General features: G+C 42.1%; 1 protein-coding gene across 2 annotated transcripts in view; it reads left to right on the top strand.

Moving 5' to 3' along the window:
- MAP2K1 (mitogen-activated protein kinase kinase 1) overlaps window positions 16527-27057 on the top strand; it is a 74487-nt gene continuing 63956 nt past the window's right edge. The window contains exon 1 of one of the 2 annotated variants that reach the window (XM_018053615.1): window positions 16527-17026. In XM_018053615.1, coding sequence (XP_017909104.1) covers window positions 16947-17026 — 80 coding nt within the window. In that variant the 5' untranslated portion in view covers window positions 16527-16946. The remainder of the gene's footprint in view (window positions 17027-27057) is intronic. The other variant, XM_018053617.1, reaches the window with a different exon arrangement.

Raw genomic sequence — 27057 nt, 5'->3', positions numbered from 1 at the left:
TCTGAGCAGAACAGTACTATTTAGATTCTTATATATGTATTCGTAGATATGTATTGTTACATATGTGTTTTTATATATATCAAATGAACAAAGACCTTGAGCAGACAGGTGGAAGGGCTAGCCTTTGAGATTTTATTTTATTTTTTTCTGCCCCACGGCACAGTATGTGGGATCTTAGTTCCCCCACCAGGGACTGAACTCATGCCCCCTGCATTGGAAGCATGGACTCTTAATCACTGGACCACCAGGAAAGTCTCAGAAGGAGATAGCCTTTGATGGCAACACTTCTCTCCACTCTAATATGCAGGATGGAGGATTTAGGTATAGGTGTGTTATTAGGTTTTTAATAGGAAGTTAAGGATCACAGAAGATGATTAAGTCACTCCATGGCTGAAGTTTTCATAGGTAAGTGCAACGGAAGGAAAAAGGGACAAGGGATTTGAAGTATTTGCAGGAAGTGATAAACCTTAAAGTCTGAACTGGATGGAGTAATACCGAAGGAGACTGAGTGGAGGTGGGGACTTGAATGAAGTTGCGCTCTAGGGGGAGCCTATGGTTTGTTTCCAGGAGAGCACTCGAGCAAGTAAGGCTGAGACAGAGACAGAGAGGCCCCAGGCTAGGCATTTGCAACTGGATTTCTGTTTACATTTCTTGGGATAAGAAAAAGAGGGCCTTCTGGCTGGACGCTTACAATTGGCCTCCTGTGTGCATTTATTGAAACGGGTAATAGGTGCGTTCCAGGTTAGATATTTACAACCAGCCTCCTGTTTGCTCTCTGAAACGGAATTAACAACTGAAACAGAGTAAATAGCCAGGCTTTGTCTCCTGTGGACTCCTTAAGATAACAGTGTGGTAGTAACAGAGAGAGGCTAAATCTTGTTTGAGTAAAGGATCAGGAGGTCACATATTTTCCATCCTTGAAGCAGGGGAGACATTTCATATGTGCAGAAAGGCTCCTTGAGGGTCAAAAGGAGAGGGCACCGCTCCACAATATGTGATGCTAATATGCGATCCCATAGGCCTCTGGGCTGAAATCCACCTTGAGAAAATGTTGCCCACACATGTCAGGGAGGGTCCTAGGACAGGTCAGGTGTGGAAAAAGAAACCAGACAATTGGCCAAAGGGAAGATAAAGACTCAGAAGAACTGCCTTATATAAATGACTTAATTGACTCTCTACTGCACTCCTCCTTGCTTGAGGGGATGCCCACAGCCTTTCTCTCTGGGTGTACATGTCTGTCTTGCTTCTGTCTTAACTAGATAAATTGTTTCTCTGTGTGCTTTCCCACGTGTTGTTGTGGTATATCTCTAATGATAAACTTTGCACCTGCATTTTCAGTTTTTGCCTCCTTGAGAAATGCATTTTTCACTGGGGACAAAGATCCCCTTGTCTCTCTCCTTTGCTGATCTGATGGCTAGGATTCCCAGCTTTCATCCAGGCTACCCAGGTTCAATTCCTGGACAGGGATTTAAGATCTCTTCATGTCACTGACCATTTTGGTCAAAGGATAGAGTGTTTTAAATTTGTGATATTGGAGGTTGTACCATGCAAAGGTCCAGGATATCAACTGAAGTCTCCTTACTCCTCAGAGGTCAAGTACGATGAACTCAAATACCCATCACTTCACTTTCTGTGGAAGTTGAGGCCCTTCCCAAGATTTTTGTAAATCCCAGTGAGACCAAGATCCCCAGGGTCATCTGGGACTCTGAACTCCTGAATCTCACATGTTATTTCTGTTCTGAATTGTCTCAGTTTAAGCTCTTTCTACAGTTATAACAGTAAAAGTCACTCATTCAATAGATATGCCCCACTTTGTGGGATTCTTAGAAAAGGGTTACATCGTTATCTGGCAAAGCTTTTATCTCCGTGCCCCTTTCTCCACTTTTCTCTCTCCTTCCCATCTCCTCTGTTATGAAAAACATGCTTCCATTTTCTTAAGCTTGGCGCCAGTCGACACCCTCAGGATAGGGATAGGAGGCAGCGTCTGTGGGTGTTCACCAATTTCAAGCACTTATTAAAATACAGTATTCTTCCCAGCAAGAATTCTTCTTTTCCTAAGAGGACTTTAGTGCTATTGATTAAGGTAGTAAAATGTTCTTCACCTCCATTCAAACAGAATGTCATGGAAAAGAATAATGATAAGAAAGTATACTCCAGGTGTGCTGTGGACTAGAAGCAAGTCATCTTACAGATTGAACCAGCAATATTTGACTTTCACATCTCACATTTTTAAAATTATTTCTTCTGTGTTCCTAATAGTAAGGTATTTTGCACTTCTGAAAAAATATTTGAAAAAAAGAAAAATGTTTTAGATTACTTTTGACACTCATAATTTTAAAATGTTTTAGGTTCAGATGCTTTAAAGAGCACTTTCACCAGGTGAGGGAGCTCTTCCTTAAGTGTTTTCATGGCCCAGGAGTATATTTTGAAGACTCAAGGCTTAAGAGATGTTATTCAAAACATGAAAAAAAATTTTCCTGATGGCATTTGTTTTTTTTTTTTTTTTTTAGTAAATACTATTGGGTTATTTATTAATAGCTATCAGCATGAAGACAAATTTGAACAAGTCTACATTTTAAGCATATTTTTAAAACTATTGATATTTTAAAAGTAGGGAAAAAAACAAAGAATAGCATCTTCATTCCATCAAGGAAGAAACATACATTTCTGAATTCTGAAGAATTAACATACCATCAGAAAAAAACCCCAGAACATTCCAAGGTCCTGTTCAAATAGTACTGCTTCCATATATTCCTCCCTGATTCTCTGCTCCCTCAATATAAAGAAAACAAAAAAAGTGAGGGTAAATAACTGCTCTTTCCTGTGACCATCAGCCTATAAGCCTCACTCACATTACCTGAACTGCCTTGATGGGCCTTGTTACCTTCTCCACTGCATCACGTTTAGCTCCTATTTTCTATGCCCATTCAAGTACAGCAGGTGTCATTATTTTATTAAACCCTTATATAAAATAGGTATTTGAAAAATATTTCTTGAATTGATGTGTATCTGAATATTAAAAAAATGTTTCTGAAGATTATTTTCTAAAAACCAGAATGTAGAAAAACATACACAAAGGCAATGATAAAATCTTACTTCCCCCAATATTACAAAGAATAAAAAATAAGGTTGACACCAGCTTTTAAATGGTAAATGATTAAGGGTGATAAATAGATCCTATACACGTGGGAAAATTCAGAAAATTATATCTAGTTGTCAACCTAAAGTTGGTGGAGGAAACCAAGAGGTGGCTGTTCACTAGTGCCGTCATCCAGAATGGGACGACCTGATGGCAGCTGGGGGCCGGCCCACGCTTCCAATCGTGAATTCCACTCCAGGGAGTAGGCTCTCAAATGCCATTATTCCTTACCCTCGTAGGCCCCCTCTCTGCTTTATTTAGAGGACTGATCATGGTCTAACTCTACATCCCTTACTTCTCAATTCTGTTGACTGTCTGTCTCCTCCCCTGGAATGTCAGTTCCACGAGGGCGGAGACGTATTTGGTCATTGTCACACCCTCAGAAAGTGTTGGTTGCTCAGTCGTGTCCGACTCGTTGTGACCCCATGGACTGTAGCCTGCCAGGCTCCTCTGTCCATGGAATTTCCCAGGCAAGAATACTGGAGTGGGTTGCCATTCCCTTCTCCATCCTGATGGCATTTGAATGGTAAAAGTTTCCAAGATAGAATACCAAAAAAAACCCCAACTTCATCAAAATGAAAAACTTTCCCTCTTCAAAAAAAAAAGAAAAGACAAACCTCAGGCAAGGAGAATGTGAAAGTGTGAAAATGTTAGTTGTTCAGTCGTGCCCAACTCTTTGCAACCCCATGGAATGTAGGCCACTAGGCTCCTCTGTCCATGGAATTCTCCAGGCAAGAACACTGGAGTGGGTTCCCATTCCCTTCTCCAGGGGATCTTCCCTACTCGGGGATCGCACCTGCGTCTCCTAAATTGCAGGCAGATTCTTTACCACCTGAGCCACCAGGGAGCTGCAAATCACATATTTGACAAAGGATTTTTATCTAAAGTACATAAAGAACTTTTAAAAAAGCAAACCTCAATAATAAGACAAACAACCCATTTAAAAATGGGCAAAAGATTTAAATATTCACATCACCAACAAATATATATGGATATCAAGTAAGCATATAAAAAAATGCTCAGAATCATTAGTCAGTGTGTGTATGCCCAGTCGCTCGGTCGAGTCTGCTAGTGGGTTGCCATTTCCTTCTCCATGGGATCTTCCCAACCTAGGAATCAAACCTGCATCCCCTGCATCTCAATGAACTGGCAGGTGGATTCTTTACCACTGAGCCACCTGGGAAGCCCACATTAGTCAGTTGAAACGTATCAATTAAAACCACAATGAGGTACTAGTATGCATCTATTAGAATGACACAGACTTTAAAGGACTAATCATATCCGATTCTGGCAAAGATGTAGAATACCTGGAACTCCCCTATGTTGCTGATGAAACGTAAAATAGCTTTAAAAAATTCACTGTATTGTATTTTTATTTATTTAAAAAATTTTAAAATCTGTGCCATACAGCTTGTGGGATCTTAGTTCCCCAACCAGAGATTGAACTAGGGCCCTCAGCAGTGAAAGCACAGATTTCCATCCACTGGACCACTAGGGAATTCCCTAAAATAGTTTAAACACTTTGGAAAATAGTTTTGAAATTTCTTTAAAAGTTCAACATACACCTACCATGTGACCCAGCCATTGTACTCTTGGGTATCTAGAGAGAAATGAAAACATATACATGTAACAATGTTTATAGAAGCTTTATTTGTAATATCCATCAAAAGGTGAATAAACTAATTGTGATGTACCAATAAAATGACTTACTACTTAGCAATCAATGAACTACTGACACGCACAACTACATGGGTAAACCTCAGCAAGTATGAAAGAAGCCAGACAATCCCTCCTCAATAAAAAGCACATTAAGGAGTACATACCATACAATTCCATTAATACAAAATTCTAGTTATATACAGGATAGATAAAAAAGGTCCTACTGTATAGCACAGGGAATTATATTCAATATCCCAGGATAAGCCATAATGAAAAAAATATGCATAATTGAGTCACTGTTGAACAGTAGAAATTAAACACAACCTAGTAATTCAACTACGAAAGTGAAGAGAGTTAGTTGCTCAGTGGTGTCCGACTCTTTGCGACTCCAGGGACCATAGCCTGCCAGGCTCCTCTGTCCATGGAATTCTCCAGGCAAGAATACTGGATCGCCAGTGGATCTTCTTGATCCAGGGATCAAACCTGGGTTTCCTGCACTGCAAGCAGATTCCTTACTGTCTGAGCCATCAGGGAAGCCCCTTCAATAAAATGTAAAATAAATAAAATTTTTAAAAATGAAAATTATAGTAGGGGCAATGGGCAGATGCAGAGGGGCAGGATTCTGAAGGAGCACAAGGAAACTGTTGGGAGGTAGCGGATGTGTTTATTATCATGATTGTGGTGATGGTTTGTCCACATATGTCAAAATTGTTCAAGTGTTATCCTTTCCATGTATGCCACCTATCATATGATTATGTCTCAATAGATCTGTAAAAAAAAAAAAATCTTAAAGTATAAAAAATGTTTTAAAAATATAGAAGAAAATTTCCTCAATAGAATTTAAACTAATTTGAATGTATTTATTGAGTTCCCAGTTCTAAAGGGTATATAGCACTGAATTTGGGACCTGTTACCTTATAGAAGGGCTTCCCTGGTGGCTCAGACAGTAAAGAATGTCTTGCAATGTGGGAGACCTGGGTTTGAATCCCTGGGCAGGGAAGATCCCCTGGAGGAGGGCATGGCAACCCACTCCAGTATTCTTGCCTGAGGAATCCCCATGGACAGTGAAGCGTGGTAGACTACAGTCCATGGGGTCATGGAGAGTCGGACACAACAAGCAACTAAGCACGGCCCAGCACCTTACAGAGAGTAAAGGGGTAATCAGTTTTTTTCTTCATTTTTTGGGTATCTTAACACAAATAAAACGAAGCCAAAACCAAACAAAAAAAGGAAGTACCACAATTGTTAGAATAAGAGGAATAAGAAGGACCATGTGAATTAACTGATTATTTCATTTTATAATCAATAGTCTTAATCCTTCAAAATAAGAATGCTTCTTTTTAAGTTTACATTGCAAATGGCTAAAAGGCTTGAAGTAAAACAAACTGATTTCATGTGAAAAAAAGCACATATTTTTTTATTGCCTATGAGGACAGAAAAGTTATGAAAGGAAGTTTTGAGTGAAAGCCTGGAAATAGTTCTTTTTTTAAGAAGGTTTTGCCTGGGGGCTTTCCTGGTGGTCCAGTGATTAATACTCTGTGCTTACAACACAGGGGGCCTGGGTTCAATTCCTGGTTGGGGAAGTTCTACACGCCATGAGGTGCAGCCAAAAAGAAAAGGGTAAAAAAAGAAGGCATTGTAGTACATCACAGATGGAGCTTTTCAGAAACTCGAGAAGGATTTTTCCTTCTCTATAACAGGGCGATTCAATAGATAGTTTTACAAAGACTATAGAAAAATACATAAGGAGGCCAGATTCTTTGGTTTCAGTGAACCCTCAGGCAGGTAACCCATTGCTATGGAAAGAGCCTGGGTAGGTGAGACACGAGCCCTGGCTATGGTTTATTATTCACTGTTGATCTGTACTGTGACCCAAGCTTTTCCATAAAGCAGAGATCACACTGAATCGTGGTACTTAATTTATATGCCCTTAGACATGGAGAAGGCAATGGCACCCCACTCCAGTACTCTTGCCTCGAAAATCCCATGGATGGAGGACCCTGGTGGGCTGCAGTCCATGGGTCGCTAAAAGTCAGACACGACTGAGCGACTTCACTTTCACTTTTCACTTTCATGCATTGGAGAAGGAAATGGCAACCCACTCCAGTGTTCTTGCCTGGAGAATCCCAGGGACGGGGGAGCCTGGTGGGCTGCCGTCTATGGGGTCACACAGAGTCGGACACAATGGAAGCGACTTAGCAGCAGCAGACATTGTTTACTGGATCTGTTAAAAAAGAGAAGGGACAGATTTATCCATTTAACAAATATTTACTGATTGTCTGTCTATACGCCAGGTCTATATGCCTAGAGCCAGTGACAAAATGGCCAGTACAACAGATGAGGTTAACCAACAGGGAACCAAAAAATAAGCCAGTAAATAAACAAAGAAGATAAAGAAGAAAACAAAGTGGTATTGTGCCAGAGAGTGCCTACAGGGACAATGTAGTGAGGATGAGGAAGTGACACTCGGACACAGTGTGCGTAGCAAGAAGCAGGCGGCCAAGCATAGGGCCTCCACACTGGGTAAACAGGAGCAACATCTGTGCTCAGAAGGAGGAAAGAAGGTCACGGTGGCCAGAGTTTGGTGACTCAGTGGGAAAGTAGAACGAGGTGAGGTCTGATGGAGGCAGAGCTGAAAAGTCTCATGAGGGTTTTGAACTGGAGCCACCGGTGGGCCTTGAACAGAGACTAATGCATATTTGTAAAGATCCTTGAGCTGCTCTTTGGAGAATGGACTTTCAGGAAACCAGAGGGAAAGCAGAGGGCCAGTTAGGATTCTTATGTTTGGGAGACAGAGCTTATAGGCAGCCCCGCCCCTGATGTTTGGCAAGAGGCCACGTGGACACCCAATACCAAATGCTTACTTATGCAAAAATGATACATGAAGCTTCAGGTCATCAAATAAAATATGCTCTGCCTCCTATCTTGAGAAATATACTTTCAAACCAATATGGAAGTCCAGGTTGGAACTGAGATTTCTGAAATTCCCTAGAGTGCCAGAATGCACCATGGGAAGAGCTGGCCCCTAGCCTTCTTCTTGCTGCTGCCCCTTCTCTCCACCCCTCCCACTCTATCATATGCTGCAAGGGCCTTCACCCCAGGTGCGTGAACCACACCTCCTCAAATAGTTCCTTGGCCCCTCTTGGGCCTGGGGGAGTCTACGCCTGGGTGCAGGATGTCACTCTGTTCTCAGGAAGGTGGACCAGGGAAAGAGGCCCTGCACTGTTTGGGCAGGAAATTCTGGAGTCTTGGGGAACCAGAGAATGGTCTAGAAGTAGGGGACATAGACTCTGTGCAGGCATGACCGTTTGGTCCTGAGGACTCCTCCCAGTGTGGTGGGTGGTATGGTCAGACAGGGGCCATAGCGGAGGCTCTGGAGCCCAAGGCCAGGAAGGACTCCTCAGTTTTTTTGACAGTTTGGATGTGGGTGGTGCTTCAAAGAGAGGAAACAAGATGGTTAGAGAGGGGTGAGGGAGTGGAATCAAGTGCTCCAGTTGAAGTGTTTTCAGTTTGTGATGTCCACTGAGACATCCAACTATTAGAAATTCCAAGGAGGCAGTTGGCTGTATGTGTCTGAACCTCAAGGGGCTTCCCAGATGTCACTAGTGGTAAAGAACCTGCTTGCCAGTGCAGGAGGCATGAGAGATGTGGGTTCAATTCCTGGGTCCAGAAGATCCCCTGGAGGAGGGCATGGTGACCCATTGCAGTACTCTTGCTTGGAGAATCCCATGGAGAGAGGAGTCTTATGGGCTACAGTTCATGAGCTCACAACGAGTCGGACACAATTAAAGTGACTTACCACGCATTCACGTCTGAACCCCAGGAGGAGAGGTCTAGACCAGCAGTAATAAAATTGGGAACTCATCAGCATAAAGATGTTGGAGCACATAGCAGAGAATGTAGACAAAAAAGGGACAGAGCTGAGGCACTGTGCCTGTGCTTAGTCATGTCCAACTCTTTGTGGCCCTGTGGACTGTAGCCTGCCAGGCTCCTTTGTCCATGGGGATTCTCCAGGCCAGAATACTATGGTGGGTAGTCTTTCCCTTCTCCAGGGGCTCTTCCCAATCCTGGGATTGAAGCCAGGTCTCCTGCATTGCAGGCAGATTCTTTACTGTCTGAGCCACCAGGGAAGCCCATGAGTACTAGAGTGGGTGGCCTATCCCTTCTCCAGGGGATCTTCCCAACCCAGGAATCAAACTGGGGTCTCCTGAATTGCAGGCAGGATCTTTACCACCTGAGCTACCAGGAAAGCCCTCTGAGGCACTGCTGCTGCTGCTGCTAAGTCACTTCAGTCGTGTCCGACTCTGTGCGACCCCATAGACGGCAGCCCACCAGGCTCCCCCGTCCCTGGGATTCTCCAGGCAAGAACACTGGAGTGGGTTGCCATTTTCTTCTCCAATGCATGAAAGTGAAAGGTCAAAGTGAAGTCGCTCAGTTGTGTTCAACTCTTCGCGACCCCATGGACTGCAGCCTACCAGGCTCCTCCATCCATGGAATTTTCCGGGCAAGAAAACTGGAGTTGGTTGCCATTTCCTTCTCCATAATTTTACCTCCTAGAAATACACACTGTTAGCATCTTGAAATATTTCCTTTGTCTTCTCTTTCTCTCAATCTCTCCCTCTCTCTATCCATCATGTATATTTACACTGTATTTTAATAATAAAATGGTGCTCATATGTATATAATTTTTATAAGTGCCTTTGTCACTACTTTTGCAGCATTTTCCCCTGCTGTTATATTACTCTTTTAAAGAGAGATTTTTAAACTGATGCACTAAGTTTCATCATGTAGATGGATCATAAAATCCTCTATTTTGGGACATTAATTTCTTTTTTTTTATTAATTTCTTAAGATAACATAATTTATTACTTTTTTAGCACAGAGAAATTCAAAGAAGGGAAACAAAAATTGCCATTATCTTCCTGCCTAGGAAATACCTGTTGACATTTTCAAAGAAAATAAAAAAAAAAATAAAGCAGTTTATTTATATGGACAGAAATATCTAACAAAATTTTAAAAGTACAAAATGAAAAGTGAAAGCTTTTCTTCCCACTCGGTAAGTCTTTCTTTCTAAAGGTAATTACTGTTAACAAATTCTTGATTTTTTCTTCTAAGATGGGGAGGGGGGGAATGGGGGAAAAAACACTGAATTCAATGAAAGAGAGCAAACAAAGTTAGTATAAAAGAAAAATTAATTTGTGTTTACAGCTTGTTATTATGAGTAATGCTGAAATACACATCTCTGTTATATATAAATCTTTGTGCACATCTCATTATTTCCCTAAAATAAATTTGAACTGTATGCATTATGGACATTGTATGAAATTGCTTTTTTTCCCAACAGGTTTTAAACAAAGTATGAACGACATTGAGTTTTGTCAGTCTCTAAGTTTGGCCTCAGATTCATAGAACTCAAAAACGTGGATTATGATCTACTCAAACCTTTAAACTTGTGCCCAATACGGTTTGAAGCCACTTGAAATTGAAGGCAAGTATGAAAATTAGAGAATGAGGTGGTAGATAAAGGAACAATCATATTATCCTTATTTATGACATGATCTTTAGTGTTATTATAATTGGAGATACTTGAAAATGTCACAGCCAAACTTACCTGACGACTATCAAATAAAACAAATTGTACCTATCTATTACTTGGCAAGGTACCAAGAGCTTCCAGAAGATCATTAACCTGGGAATTAGATGTGTTCCTGTTCTACCCCTAACTAGCTATGTGACCACAAAGGACACCACTAAACCCTCCAAGGCTCAGTTTTACTATTTAATTCAAGTTCTAAAATTCTAAAATGAACTGTCTCCCACTCTCTTTACACAGAAACCCCATATCAAGTACCAGACAAGGATCTAGTTATAAAGGTCTATCTATTCAAAGAAAGCACACACAGGAGCAAGAATAAATAGCAGTATGGCTCAGTAGTAATTACAATGATACCAAATTGCTATCAGTATAATGACAATAACAATATTTTATATTTTATGAGACAGTACAATGAAAACAATCTGGAACATCACAGAGAAGAGATTCCTTGCTCCCTAGGAGTATGAAGTGAAAAGTGAAAGTGAAAGTCACTCAATGGTGTCTGACTCTTTGCGACCCCATGGACTACACAGTCCACAGAATTCTCTAGGCCAGAATACTGGAGTGGGTAGCCTTTTCCTTCTCCAGGGGATCTTCCCAACCCAGGGATTGAACCCAGGTCTCCCACATTGCAGGTGGATTCTTTACCAGCTGAACCACAAGGGAAACCCAAGAATACTGGAGAGAGTAGCCTATCCCTTCTCCAGACGATCTTCCCGATCCAGGAATCAAACCAGGGTCTCCTGCGTTGCAGGTGGGTTCTTTCCCAACTGAGCTAAAACACATTGATGTACTAATCAGTATAATTTAAAATATCTTAAAACACACATAAACCCGAGACTATGTGTCACCCACTGTTCATTTGTGGGGATGAAACTCTCTTTAGACAAATTCTAAGCTCTCTACAAGATGACCTGGCCTCTGAGCAGGAGTATGAATTATAAAAAGATTGATAGATGCTACAATGACTCTACATGTGTAGGCCCTGTATTCTTTTATCATAGCTCTCAAATCTGTAGATTAAATGGTCACTCTCATTTTAAATTTCCTGCCTGTAATCTTTGCAAAGCACTTGACAGGAAAAGGATGATGCTGGGGTTTTCCATTGAGTAGAAGCAAGAATGGAAAAAAAAAAAAAAAAAAAAACTGATCAGTGATGACAAGCATTCAAATAAATGTTCTGGGAAAGATTTGTTTCATCTCAGACCAGATTAGAGATTAAGAATATCCGGGATCCTGGACTGTGATTGCAAAGGAAGTCAAGACTTCCTTCCCCACAGCTGCCCTCGAGGAAGCTGGTATGTCCCAAGCATATCTTCTTTCATTGTGCTCCCCAAGGGAGAAAAGCAAAGTAGCACATCTCTCACGGATGCCAGGCCAGGGTGAGGTCCCTACCACCTCTCCCCTCCAAACAAAGGTGCCAGATCTGACATCCTGTCTGGTTGAAGCCACATCCTTAGAGAGCAATTGAAATTGCATCAGCCCTCACCTTGCTGGGGCACCTTTTCCTTTAAACGAAGGGCAAGTGACCATTAAATGTGGCTCCCAAAATAACCCAGTGGTTTCATTGCATTTGGAATGTTTGACATCTAGAACTGAGGAAGTGGATGTACTGCCTCTGAAAGGGGAGGGGAGGGAGGTGTTACCCTGTCTACTGTGACCCTTCACTCAGTTACTCAATAGAAACAGCTGCCAAACTCACAGGAGCTTAAAAATCTAGACAATGGATTATATTCCTTAGCTGTTTATTTAAACATTACAAAAGTCAGCCCCACCTTGCAGAATGAATTATAGGCAAAGGGAGTTTTAACGATAGTAAAAGCCTTTAATAAAGAGCCAGAGTTCTCTCATGACTAGAGAGTAGGCAAATGTGGTATAAAAATGAAGAAGGAAATTCCCTGGCGGTGCAGTGGTTAAGACGACAAGCTTCCACCGCAGGGGGTGTGCGTCTGATCTCTGGTGGGGGAGCTAAGATCCCACATGCTACTTGGGGTATGGCAAAAAAAAGGGGGAAAACGTAAGGTGTAATTTCCTCATATGGATTAACTTTTGTTTACCATAACTTGACATTTTTTTATTTTGAATTTCCCAGTTGAATTTGTCATAGTAAGAGAATAAAAGGTCTTAATTTGTAAGAAGCAAATATGGACTTGCTGCTAAAATAAAACTCATAGGCTGATAATATCATAAAGTTCACTGATCCTAAAATATTAACTGTGTGAGCATGGCTAATATGAACACAGGACTCCATAATGTAAATGGCAGTGTTTCATGAATGGTTCTTATTATCTTTTTATACTATTCTAGTTTTTTCCCCGGTATTAAGCTGGCATTAGTTACATAATTTTTTTTAAACCCACAAAATATTCAGAAGGCCTATATGTTTTAATGTGAGAAAAGCCTATATTTTCTTTCAATTTAAAAACCGAAATAGAAAAAATAAAAATACATTTCAGCTGGTCTGACCTATTTTCTGACAGAGGAAAAAAAGTCTTCTTGTGATTTCTTTTTCTCCCATGTTTTATGGAGATGTAATTGACCTAAGACAGGAGGAGAAGGGGACGACAGAGGATGAGATGGTTGGATGTCATTACTGACTCGGTGGACATAAGTTTGAGCAAACTCTGGGTGCTGGCGATGGACAGGGAAGCCTCGTGTGCTGCAATCCATGGGGTCACAGAGTCGGTTGGACATGACTGAGCGACTAAACTGAATTGACATATAACATTGTATAAATTTGTGTACAAAATGTTGATTTGACAAAGCTATATATAGTAAAATGATTCTACCATAGCATTAAATAAGCCTTCCTTGTTGTCCCATAACGACCATTTCTGTTTTGTGTGAGAACATTTAAAATTTACTCTGAGCAACATTCAATTATATACTATAGTATTATTAGCTATAAATACTGTATATCAGGCTCTCAGAACTCGTGAATTTTATAACTGGAAGTTTGTACCCTTTGGCCAATATCTCATTTCTTCTCCCAAAGTTTCTTGTAACCTCTACTCTACTGTTTCCCTGAGTTTGGGTTTTATAGATTTCACATACAAGTGAGATCATACAGTATTTGTTTTTCTCTGCCTGGCTTATCTCATTTAGAGTAAGGTCCATCCACATCACTGTAAATGGCGGGATTTCCTTGTATCTCATGGCTGAGTCATATTCCATTCCAGGTCTTCTTCCTCTGTTCATCGGTTGACAGACACTTAGGCTGTTTCCGTATCTTGACTACTGTGAATAAGGCTGTGTTGAACGTGGAGTGCAGAGATCGCTATGAAATCCTGATCTCAATTCCTTTGGATACATACCCAACAGTGGAATTGTTGGATCATTTGGTAGATCTATTTTTAATTTCATTTTTTTAGAAACTCCACTAATTTTATGGGGGTTTTTGATGTATCAATTTGCATTCCCACCAAAAAGCCCAGGGGTTCCCTTTTTTTTCACACCTTGCCAGTACTTGCCTGGAAAATCCCATGGACGGAGGAGCCTGGTAGGCTGCCGTCTATGGGGTTGCACAGAGTCGGACACAACTGAAGTGACTTAGCAGCAGCCAATACTTATCTCTGTTTTTTGTTTTTTTTTTTTTTTTTATGATAGCCATTCTAACAGGTATTAGGTGATACCTCATTGTGGTTTTGATTTCCATTTCCTTGATAATTAGTGATGTTGGGTAAATTTCTTTTTTTTTCCTCAAGTAATTGTTTTATTGAGGGGTAACAGAGGTCCAGAACACACATTGTTTTATTGAAAGATAATAAAAATTGTAAGTGGAACACACTTTCCTGTGATCTCTACCCAGAGCAAGAAAGCAAACATTACTAGCACCTTAAAAGCCTCCTTCAATTCATCTTTCAATTCCTCTCCTCCTCAAGGATAACCTTTATCCCAGCTTCCACCTCCACAGACTAGATCTGTGAGTTTTGAGTAAATATATGTATAATATATATATGCTAGATACATAAATACATATGCATTTCTTGTGTCTATTTTACCCAACAGGATGTAAATGAGATTCATTCATATCATTGCATGGTATTGGTGTTGTTCAGTTGCAAAGTCGTCTGACTCTGTGATCCCGTGGAATGCAGCATGCCAGGCTCTTCTGTCCTTTACTATCTCCCAGAGTTTGCTCAAATTCAAGTCCATTGAGTCAATGATGCTATCTAAGCATCTCATCCTCTGCTGCCCCCTTCTCCTCCTGCCCTCAATCTTTCCCAACATCAGGATGTTTTCCAATGAGTTGGCTCTTTGTATCAGGTGACCAAAGTATTGGAGCTCCAGCATAAGTCCTTCTGATGAATATTCAGGACTGATTTCCTTTAGGACTGACTGGTTTGATCTCCTTGCTGTCCAAGGGACTCAATCAAGAGTCTTCTCCAACACCACAGTTCAAAAGCATCAAGTCTTTGGAATTCAGCCTTCCTTATGGTCCGAATCTCACATCAGTACCTGACTACTGGAAAAACCAAAGCTTTGACTATACGAACCTATATTGACAACGTGATGTCTCTGCTTTTTAATATGCTATCCAGGTTTGTCATAGCTTTTCTTCCAAGGAGCTAGTATCCTTTAATTTTATGGCTACAGTCCCCATCCACAGTGATTTTGGAGGCTAAAACAAAACCTGTCACTGTTTCTACTTCTTGCTCATCTATTTGCCATAAAGTGATGGGACTGGATGCCAAAATCTTAGTTTTTGGAGACCTTTTACCCGTTAGCAGGCATTCTACTGTTTCTTGCTCAGCTTTCCCATCAAATCCTAAAGAATCATTAATCTACTTTCTGTCTTTATAAAGTTGCTTATTCTGGACATTTCACGTAAATTAAATAACAAAATATGTGGGATCTTGTGGTTGGCTTCTTTCACTTAGCATGATGTTTCCAAAGTTCATGAATGCTATAGCACAGATCAGCCTTCATTCCTTTTTATGCTCAAGTTATATTCCATTGCACGGATGTGCTACATTTTGTTTATCTGTTGACGGACATTTGGGTTGTCTCCATTTTTTGACTATTATGAATAATGCTGCCATACATTTGCATAAAAATTTGTGTACAAGTTTTGTATGGATATTAGATTTTCACTTCTCTTGAGCACATAGGGGTGGAATTGCTGGGTCATACGGTAACTATATTTAACTGAGGAACTGGCAGACTGTTTCCCAAAATATCTTCACAATTTTACATTCTCATGTTAATCTTTAAACAATTTATTAAATGTTTTACATTGAATAAATTGTATACATAATAAAAGTTTCAAACAGCATAAATGCCTAAAAAGTGAAAAGCAAACTTTACCCTCTACATATTGCAAATGGCTAGGTGGCTGACAGGCTGCTCTGGATCACGGGGTGTAGATGCTTACCTTGTTTTGCACACCTAATGCCTTTAGGACTGAATAGAAAGGGAACGAGGAAGAGGTGAACTGAATGTGTATTTTGAATCATACAAGTCATCTTCATCTTATTAAGCTCTTTGTTCACATCTTTTTTCTTCAAGTTTTATAGAACCGGAATTATTGGTTGAAAGGACTTTTTTCAAAAGGTTTTTAAGATGTATTCCCAATCTGCTCTCAGAAATGCCCCAATTTAAAGTCTCATCCGCACTGAATACTCATTTCCCTGTACCCTTGTCAGCAGACTAATAGTATTACCCCTTTACATGTAACTTTCTACTTGCCAATTTGCAACACACAAGGAGTCTCCTGACAAGTTGTCCATTCCCCAACGCTGCCTCTAGAAACAGGAAGGGGTTTTTTTCTTTATTCATTTTATTACTTTAGCTCCATCAGTGTGACTCGGCCCTGGGGCCACAGGCACCGTACTTGAGGAGACCGCGTGGCGACCTACCGGATCAAGCTCACCTCGGCTAGCTATGGGAGCCAGGATGCACAGCCTCCTTTCTCGGTAGGTCCACCTGGGAGTCTCTAGGCGGCAGAGGGCGCTGTGGAGCCAGGGCCGGACCCCGCCCCCAGGGCCGCGCGCCGCGCCCCGTGACGTATTTCCGCGTCATCTGCCGCCGAGGCGTGCTCTCATTGGCTGTCAGAGAGGCAATTGGGGCGGAGCCAGGTGGGCGTGTGGAAAACGCAGCCTCCTGGAATTGGGGGGGCGAGGCTTCCCCTGTCCCCAGCCCTCCCCCAGCTCTCCCCCGCCCTCCAGTCCGTCTCTGGGACTGCTGCGCTGAGCCGCTTGGAACGCGGCAGTGGCGGCGGCGCACTTTCCCGGGCTGTGGCTGGATCAGCGTTGTGGTGCGCGCGCCCGGGGACCGGCTGACTGAGGGAGAGCGGCAGGGAATCCCGGGCTGCCGAGCTGCGCGGGCGGGGAAACCCTTCGGTTCCCTGTGCACGGAGCAAGTGGGCCGGGGGTTCCCCCAGACCGCCACTGGCCCTTTGGCCCTGACGGGACCGCGCAGGGCGCGCCCCCCGAAGGCAGCCTTCGGGCTTGCGGCCCTCACTTGGCCCCGCGAGGCCGGCGCGGGGCAGCTCAGAGGGAGGAAGCTAGAGGGGCCGCCCTCAGAGTTGGGAGCGCCTTTCCTGGCTCCAAAATGCCCAAGAAGAAGCCGACGCCCATCCAGCTGAACCCGGCCCCGGACGGCTCCGCGGTTAACGGGACCAGCTCGGCGGAGTAAGTCTTGGGGTGGGGGGCGGGCTGGGGAGGCCCGGGCCGGGGTGCAGAAGCCGAGTCGGGTGTGCGCCTCGCGCGGGGCTCTGTCCGGGTCATCACGTACGTCTCGGGCCGCCGGGCGCGAGGAACTCCGGCCGCCGAGGTATCGGTGACTAAGCACTGATTGTGCTCCTGACTCAGACCAGTCCGTGCACCCAACGAGTAGCGATGCCCATCCCCACCCCTCTACCGACCCTTTCAGTCATCCCTGACCTCTGGTCATTTTCCCTCTCCCTAAAAAATAAACACTGGTTCATCGCCCGCCTCTCCCCAGCTCTTTCTCCTAGATTCTCTGGGATTCTGGTGTGTAACGGGGAGAAGGGAGCCGATGTTTTGGAAAAATTAAGATCGCATCTGCGTCTTGAGTTCAACTCAGGGTGTAGAATGTGGAGTTGGGGCCGGCGAGCAGTCCTCACCTTCGTGCTTGACACCTGTGGGCTGGGAGTGGCTAGTCGCGACCGCTGCCAGGCCAGCGAGGACGTGTGTACACCAACACCCCCGAGGCTTTTTACTTGTCGACTTTGGGGGCTCCCATTCCTTGGCCTTCTTCCTGGAGACTCTTGTTTTGAAGGGAGCTGCTTTTCTTTTCTTCATCTGACTTTTCATTCATTCACCAGATCTTTTCTCATCGGTGTCTTACCTGGGCTGCTTTAATTGACCATGAGCCCAATTTTGGACCTGAGACATGACACCATGTTCTTGGAAATCCCACACAAGGTGCTCCATCTCTGCAACTTCCAGTGTTCATCACGAACCAGCAGTTTACTTCTTTAAACAGTGATGAGTCTGTTTCATGGATGTTTCTGAGTTCCCACAACTCTTTTGTATCCTAGGTAAGGAACAGGACTGTGTGAAGGAGAAGGATCTGGCGAGCTGGAGAAATAAACAGAAAAGATTAATAAGAGTTCTTAATCTCTTACCTGCACCCCTGGAAACTTTAGGAAACCAGCTGATGAAAAGAACAGATTAGGCCTCGACCTTCTGCCCTTTGGTGATTTCTGTAACCTTTGTCTCTCAATTTTAATAGCCTGGGGACCTATTGGCTTGGTGGCTCTGTCCACCCCTATAATGATCACAAGGCCAGTGGTGAACAGACCTGTGATGTGAGCTCAACCACATTCCTCAGACAAACTCCTTTCTGAAGTATCTGTTTTGCATGGTATTAACTTGTCCAGGTTAGTGGATAACTTTGCATACATCGATGCACGTTTAGTGTACAGAATTTTATCCTCTTAATATAGTTCTGAAATCACCCCCACCTCCACCACCAGCACCAGAGCAGGGCAGGACAGGACAAATTTTGACCACAGTGGATTCTGACTGAATGTTGTGTCCTGACCATCGTGCTCCCATTCATTTTGGAAGAAGGTAGTGAGTGAAAGTGGGGCTTCCCAAGTGGCACTAATGGTAAAGAACCCACCTGCCAATGCAGGACACAAAAGAGATGCAGGCTGGATCCCTTGGGTCAGGAAGATCCTCTGGAGAAGGGCAAGGCAGCTCACTCCAGTACTCTTGCCTGGGAATCCCATGGACAGAGGAGCCTGGTGGGCTACAGTCCATAGGGTCTCAAAGAGCTGGACACGACTGAAGCAACTAAGCCGCAGCAGTGAGTGGAAGTACCTGTAGTCATTCTGTTGTTAATTGTGACCCCAGTGTTCTTACAAAGTGACTGTAAGAACTCACAAAGAACTTACAAAGTTCTTACAATTGTGACTGTGTTCTTACAAAGGGGAGAGGGAAGAAAAAAGGAAAAAAACTATGCTGAAGTTGGTGGCAGATATATTTGGTGGGACTGGGAGATTCTAAAGAGTGGGTACAAGGTGGGACTCCGGAGTCAGGCTAAGTTTGTGGTTTTGTGATCTGGGTCAGGTCTCTCTAGGGCTTAGGTTTAGTTTTTTTTGTCTGTGAAAATGGGTCTAATGATAGATCTATTTGGAGTTGTGACGACTAAATGAGCTAACAGTAGTAACTCTTCCGTCAGTGTTAGCTGCTGGGACCTTTGTTACTGGGTAGAGAATGCTGAGGGAAGCCTGAAGGTAATTTGCAGTCGTGGCGGTAGATGAGGTGCCGTAGCTTCTGGATAACCGACCCCCTTACTCAGTTTTCTGTGCCATGCGTATCTACCTCTGTGACTCACTGCTGTGTTATAGTAGGCGGCATCCCTGTTTAGGCTGCCTGAGACAAACAGGGACTGTTCCCCTGCCCCCTGCCTCTCATGGGGGAAAGCTGTACATATCTGTTAATACATCTTTCCCGTTTTTCAAGCAAAGCTGATGTACTCATGTTTCTCTCAGTAGATCAGGGAATGATTTGGCACGTTTTCATAAAGTGTAAAAAGAAAAATGTCCATTGGCATTAAAGAACTCTTGGTACTAAATTGGCAAGGTTGTTTCTCTGTGATTCCCTGGCACTTGGGACTGCTCTCTAATGAAGCCCTTACCCCATTCAGACAAAGTTATGTTATATGGGACCTGGATTCTAGGCAGCTTCTGGGGGTCCTTGAAGAAAAAGACTGCAAAAATATTTCTTTTGCAAGTTTGCAAAAATATATGAGCATGTTGCAAGGGTGCTAAATGTTAGAGTGAAATAAGTTGGAAACAAGATCATGTCGTTTCCCTGTTTAAAATGTTTTCACTGGGAATTCCCTAGTGGTCCAAGGATTAGGACTTCCTGTTTCCACTCCTGAGGGCCTGGGTTCAATCCCTCGTCAGGGAACTAAGATCCCACAAACTTCACAGCTCAGCACTGCCCCTCCCCCACCCCCCAAAAAGTTTTCATAGTTTCATTGCAGTTAGAATAAAATAAAATCGAAATTCTTTATATTGGGCTGAGACTGCTGTATCCCCCCTTCCCCGCCACTTCTCTGTAACCACATTTCCTGCTGCTCCTTTCTTCCGTTACACTGGCCGCCTTTCACTTCCTCCATGGGATGGTCCATACTCCCTCGAGGCCCTTGTACGTGCTGTTCCATTTGCCTGACATGAGTCCTCCCTTTCTCTTCCCAAGCTGCGAAGGAAGCAGTCTTCACCTCTGAGTAAATGTCATTTCCTCAGAGATGTTCACAGACCACCTAATCTAAACTGGGTCCCTCTTTCTCATGTCACCTGACTTTTCTAATGGCACTCATTCACTGTCCATAATCTTTTACTGGGGTATTTAAGTATTTCTGTCTTCTGTACACCTTATAACCTATAAGATTGGACTGTCCTTTTTTGATTTACTGTTCAATACGTAGTACCTGGAATAGTACCTGGAAAGTAATAAGTGCACAAATGTTTGTGGAGAAAATTAGTGAAATTACTAATATTTGCACAGTCTGTTTATCAAGTCTTTTAATAGCTTTTCATTTTTTTTGTTACTTCTCCCTATATTTTTATTCCCTCCTCCCCACTTTCTTCTCTCTCCAAGACACCATCTCACCCACTCTAGATATTTAAAATATGGTCTTATAATTCTACCTATTTGTTGGGTATATGTGTGCTTTTGGGTGGGAGATAGTGTTGTTTTGTGTGCTTAGGGTGCTGTATACTATTATGCTATTATTCAACCTTGAAAGAAGTGGAAATCCTGCCATTTGCAACACCATGGATGGACCTGGAGGACAGTATGCTAAATGAAATAAGCTAGACACAGAAAAATACTGCATGATCTCAGATTTTATGTGGAATCTAAAAAAAAGGGGTACATGAAAGCATAGAGTAGATAGGTGGTTACCTGGGGTGGGGAGGCGGGGGAAATGGGAGGATATTTGTCAAAGGATACAAAGTTGTAGTTCATAGAGTGAGTAAGTCTAGAGGTCTAATGCTTAGCGTGATGACTGTAGTTAATAATCCTGTGTTGAATACTGGACATTTGCTGGGAGAGTAGATTTCAGGTGCTCTTGTCACACACACCCCACATGGTAAATGTGTGAGGAGATGTGTGTGTTAATTAACGTGACTGAAATAATCATTTCACTGTGTGTATATAGTGAATCGTCATGTTGTGCACTTTAAATATTTTCATTTTTTATTAAAAATCCTGTTGTGCTATAAATCTGCATCAGTTGGGATAGACTAGAAAATCTCAGTAGTTTAACATGCTTTCAGGTTAATGGGAGGCTCTTTTGATTGGATTCCAATCAGGGACTCAGGCTGATGGAGGCACCATGTCTGAAATACGCTTAGTGAGAAAGGAATCTTGAGAACCACATGCTGGCTTTTAAAGTTTCTGCCCAGAAGGGTCACTTTTGCTCCCATTTTTGTAAAGCAAATCACATGGCGATGGTGACCTTAAAAGGGGACAGGGGCCTTCTTGGAAGGAAAAGAATCATCAATATTTGAAGGGAAGCAATGACCACCCTTAACTTTTATTTCAGGTTTTTTCTCTTTCAAACAAGTACCGTATTTCTGAGCTCTGTTCACAGTGTTATACGTGTGCCTAGTTGATCATCTCTCTCGGTTGCAGAGCAGTCTACCATGTGCAGGTACCACATTCTACTTATCATTCCCCTAGAATAGGACAGTTTTGTCGTTTCCAACCCCTTGCTGCTTCAAACAGTGAAGCCATCACTGTCCTTAAATCTGTACCTCCTTTTGGACTCTTATAAGAGTTCCCTGTGGAATGTACTCAGAAATGGGGTTGCTGAGTTTGAGGGTACTTTGCCTGTCCTTCCATGATAAGGCACTCACTTAATCTTTCTTTGTGCTTTTTTTTTCCCCCCTGTTTCCTTTTTATTTTTGAAATTGTGAAAGTATGAAAACACACAGGAGACTTGGAAAATACAGAACAAGTTGTTTATAGTCCCACTATATATTACAGTTATTTTTTTAAGTAGATAAAGTAAGATTTTTAGTTGGAGTTTCAATATCAAACTCTCAAAAATTAATAGAATGAATATACAGAAAAGTAGAAGGATATAGTGGATCTGGAAGGTGCCATGAAGCAATTCAGCATAATTAAAATTCATAAAGTTCACGTATCAGTAGGATACAAAATCTATTACAGTTCCCATAGACTGTAAACTAGGAGACATTGAAACATCCAGGGACATAAAACAAGGTGCAAAAATTTCATGGTGTAGGGGAATTGAAATCACACAGAGTCTGTTCTTTGTGTTTTAAAGAGCACTTGTAACCCTCCCAAGGAGAAGCTGGAGCCCTGAGCAGAGTTCGAAGTTGCAATGCAGGGTGCTCCCAAGACCTCACTTTTTCTTTTACCTTAGGCAGGTCTTCTGTACTTTCTGACTTTTCGTTTCCTTATCCGCAGGGTGAGGATGAGAGTGCTTTATAAAATCTTTGTCTTAGTGGCCTACAAGGCTCTGCCTGATCAGGTTCTTAGTTTTCCCCATCGTCCCCTTCACTCTTGGCTCCAGCCATGCTGTTCCCTCCGCTGTTCCACAGTTGGTGGGGTGCATTCCAATCTCAGAACTTTTGCTGTTCTCTCTGCCTGGAATTCTCTTCTGCCAAATACCCACATGACTTGCTCCCTCACTTCCTTTGGAACTTTGCTCAAATGTTTCTTCACGCAGGCCATCTTTGATCACTGTAGCACTCTCTATCATGCTTGACTACCTTATTTGCCCTGTTTTTCTTCGCAGCACTTACCACTAATTACTGTTGCATTGTCTGTAAATACTTATTTCCACCTCCCCCTGCCCTAAAATGTATGCTTCATGAAGGCAGGGGGTTGGTTGGTTCCTTGCTCAGTGAGTAGATCAGTGTCTGGCCCATAGCAGATACTCAGTAGATATCTGTTGACCAAATGATTGGACTGTTCCTACCTTGAAGGAGTATCATGAAGATTAAATAAGATAACACATACAGAAATGCTTTGAAGGCCACAAGGTGCTTAATAAACAAGGTGTGTTGCTTGGTGGCATCCACAGCTTTTTGATTTGCATCAGCACTTTCTGCAGGTTTGTGGGAACACACATCTGTTAGTGTGAAGGCCCTTAAGGAAGTGGGTAGAGAGGTTGAAACAGGTTGCTGTGCTTTGTGGGGATCTCTTACGGCCTTAGGCGCTTCCCTGATGGCTCAGTTGGTAAAGAATCCGCCTGCAATGCAGGAAATCCTGGTTGGATTCCTGAGTCAGGAAGATCCGCTGGAGAAGGGATAGGCTACCCACTCCAGTATTCTTGGGCTTCCCTTGTGGCTCAACTGGTAAAGAATCAACCTGCAATTCGGGAGCTCTGGGTTTGATCCCTGGATTGGGAAGATCCCATGGAGAAGGGGAATGGCTACCCACTCCAGTATGGGCTTCCCTTGTGGCTCAGCTGGTAAAGATATCCGCCTTCAATGCGGGATACCTGGATTTGAGCCATGGTTGGGAAGATCCCCTGGAGAAGGGAAAGGCTGCCCTCTCCAGTATTCTGGCCTGGAGAATTCCATGGGGTCGCAAAGAGTTGGACACGACTGAGCGTCTTTCACTTACAACCTTACCTGGGATGTGCGTTATGATAACTAGAAGCTTTTGAAGCGGTTTTAACTGACTTTGTAGTCTGAATTTAGGTGCTTCTACTGGTTTGTTCCTGCGATAACTAACACTAGTGCAGTCTTTTGAGAACAGCTTCAGGTAAAAAGTAGGGCCAGCTGAATCTTGTGTCCTTGGGAAGAATGTCTCTGCTGTTGTTGCAGCAGATACAGAAAGAGCAAAAGGTTCATACAGATGACTTAGCCTGGGGCAAGGAGATGTGTAAGATACTTGTTTGAACATAAACACGTACAGCGTTCTACTTTCACTTATTTATGCATCTTTTGAAAACAGGGAGAGAGTACTTCAGTAGAGCTTCCCATCTCTAGCTTGATTTTTCTCTGGCTGATCCCTTTATTGTCCTCCCATTGCCCCTGCCTTTTACCTCTGTCTGGTCTTGCTCACATGGTTTCCTTTGTCTGGAATGCCCTCCTCCACTTTCCTGTGTGATTTTATTTTTGTCTTGTATTTGCCACCACACTTTAGGTGAGGGGAGGACCTGTAACTATGAGGCAAGGAACCATGACCATCTTGTGTACTGATGTTTCCCCCACATCTACTGCAGGGCCTGGAATGAAAGAAGGCTCCCATCTTTCAAGACCTAGAATAGAGTTCATCTCCCATGTAGCCTTTTCTGAGTAACTCCATGCTATTCTAGGACCCGAGTTTGAGACTTAGTTATGCTACTTCTATATTGTTGATCTTTGGCAGGTCATTTATTTATTGAAAAAAAATTTCTTTGTATGTTATTTAACTTCACTGAGTCTTAGTTTCCCTCATTAGTAAAGTAAGGATGATACTATAACAAACCTGTGAGGGAAGGAGGGCAGGTGAGCATCATCCAAAATAACGTAAAAGTACTTTATGATTGTCGGAAGCTGTCTACATGGGAAGTGTAATTAGAGGTGCCGGCTTTGGTTTCTTCCTTCTCAGCTGACTGTTACCTTTTGTTCCTTAATACCAAATTGCAAATATTGATAAATCATGTTAATTTATACATTTTATATGCTGCCTGTTCTTCGAAGTCTTACCCGAACCTGCATCTAATCAAGCCTTGAGATCTGACTTCCTGTTTACAGCAAATATGGGGACAGAGAAACAAGTGAAATGACACCAGGAGGAAACAGACAAATTCAGGATGTGGAATATTCTCTAAGACAACCGACCCAGTCCCTTTAAACAGCAGTGTCATGCGGGAAAAGTAAGGGAGGGTGCTGTTTGAGAACAAGAGACTAAGGAGACATGCCAGTCAAATGTAATGCGTGAGCCTCGGTTGGGCACTGAATCAAAAATAATAGCTGTAACAATGATCTCTTGGAACAACTAGGGAAATTTAAATAGAGAATTATGGTTAATTTTTTAGATGTAATATGGTATGATTATGTAGGAGACTGTTGTTGTCCATAGTTGATGAGTGAAACTTTGAAGTGGTTCAGGAAAAAATATTACACTCACATAAAGCAAATGGGGCAAAATTGTTCACAGTTGTTTAGTTGGTTAGTGTATGAGTTTGACTCTTCCCTTCTTTCCATATTTCTTATGTTTGAAAAAAATTAATAATTTTTTAAAAGTACCCAGAGATTAAAATTCATCCTAAATCTTACGTCCTTTTTAACACTGACTCACATTTTCTCTTTTTTTTCTTTTTTTTTTTTTTTTAAATTTTACAATATTGTATTGGTTTTCACATTTTCTCTCTCCTCCTTTGTACTCTGACCTGTGTGTTTATGTGCATGCTTCGTCACTCAGTCGTGTCCTACTCTTTTAGGCCTCATGGATTGTTTTTTCCGGGCAAGAATAGTGAAGTGGGTTGCTATTTTCTCTTCCGGGGGGGGTCTTCCCTGACCGAGGGATCAAACCTGAGTCTCCTGCATCTGCTGCATTGCAGATGAATTCTTTACCATTGTACCATCTGGCTTATATTGTATAATAAACATCACATTAAATTCTGTATCATTTTGAAGTCATATGCTTTCTTTTTCACTGAATGTTCCTTGTGTCTTTTTTTTCCTCCATTAATTTGATTATTTGGGACCATGCCTTTTTGAACCCCTGGGTCCACATCACTCCATTCGATTAGTATAGTAAATCATTATTGGTAAATTGGACAAAACCAAAATAACGTTTAAACAAGCTAACCAACAACAACAAAAAACTCTTCCCTGCAAGCTTCCATTGGTATAAATTGGTAATTGTTTCTACCACACCCATAGGAAGCACAGGTCAAGCAATGGAGAATCTTTCCAACATATTGAGAAAACCTGGAGAACCCACAGACTGGGAAGAAGACGATGTGAACTTGAGAAGAAAGCTTGGAGTCTCAGTTTTGTTTCTCTTAGTCCCTTCTAGAAGCTGCCAGTTTTGAAAAAATCATCCTAGTCTCTGCCACTTGATTATGTTTTTACTTTGTGTCCTGTATCCTGTCTCTTTTGTCTGAAAACCCACGAGAGCTGTTTGAAGGCTCACATACCTGTTTGCTAAATTAACACCTTCCGGAATGAATTGCATTTTTGTTTTTAAAAGAGCAGGTGTTCTCTGAATCCTGGTGCAGGGCCTACTGCTAAAAATGCTGATCCTGCCTCTGATTTCTTGGTGAAGCTCCCAGGGGTATTCTGCTTTGATGTCAGCAAGGGAGTCAGATAAGAAGATGTTGCATGGGGGTTGAAGAAAAATCAAATAGAGTGATTTCTTCCCCCTGAAGCCAATTCTTTTGAATATTTGCTTGCTCAAGTACAACTTTAAAAGAAAATTGAATATATCAGTACCTTTTTAAGGAAAGAACCTGCAGACATTAAATTTTCCAGTTTAACTTTTGGTTATTCTATTATATACATATATTGATAACTGTAATCAGTTGATGGGCTCCCCTCCTACCCCATTTTTACTCACAGACATAATTCTCATGCTTATCATTTATTTTTGGCTAAAGAGTAGAATTTGATAGGACCTGGCTTCACAAATGACACTTTGTTGATTATTTAGATGGCTTTGTTGATTATTTAGATGGCTTTGTTGATTATTTAGATTATATTTAAAATAAAAATTTTATTATTTACTGATACTCTTATGAGTATTTTGAACTAATTTGTGGTGTTCTTTTAAATTAACTCATACACCAAATCAGAGGCAATGAACCATGTTACCCATTTTGTTATGTATTACTGAATATGTTCCATAAAAAGACAGAACCAATTTACAATGTATATTTCAACTAGTTCCTCAAGCTTTAGGAAGTTGGGGTTTTTTTTTCTTTTTTTTTTTTTGAAATTTAGTGATTTTTTAAAAAAATAGTTTAATAGGGCTCTTTCTCAGTCTGCTTTGCTTTGTTTGCCAGGCTGTATTTTTGAAATGGGATTATTTTCAGTCTAAACTAATATTTAATAAATGCATTTTGAATGTAATTTGCTCTGCTGGATGGTGTAGATTGGTGAGTAAGATTGTTTTTCCTCCAAGGATCTTAAAATCTCATGTATGGAGAGGTTGCAAGTTCACGAGAAGGAGGAAACAGATGGGTAGAGTAAGAAAGGTGCCCCAGGAGAAAG

The sequence above is a fragment of the Capra hircus genome, chromosome 10, assembly GCF_001704415.2.
Source record: "Capra hircus breed San Clemente chromosome 10, ASM170441v1, whole genome shotgun sequence".
In the NCBI taxonomy this organism is placed as follows: Eukaryota; Metazoa; Chordata; class Mammalia; order Artiodactyla; family Bovidae; genus Capra; species Capra hircus.
Note: the sequence above shows the minus strand (reverse complement) of the source record. Positions and strands in the feature narration are given on the sequence as shown.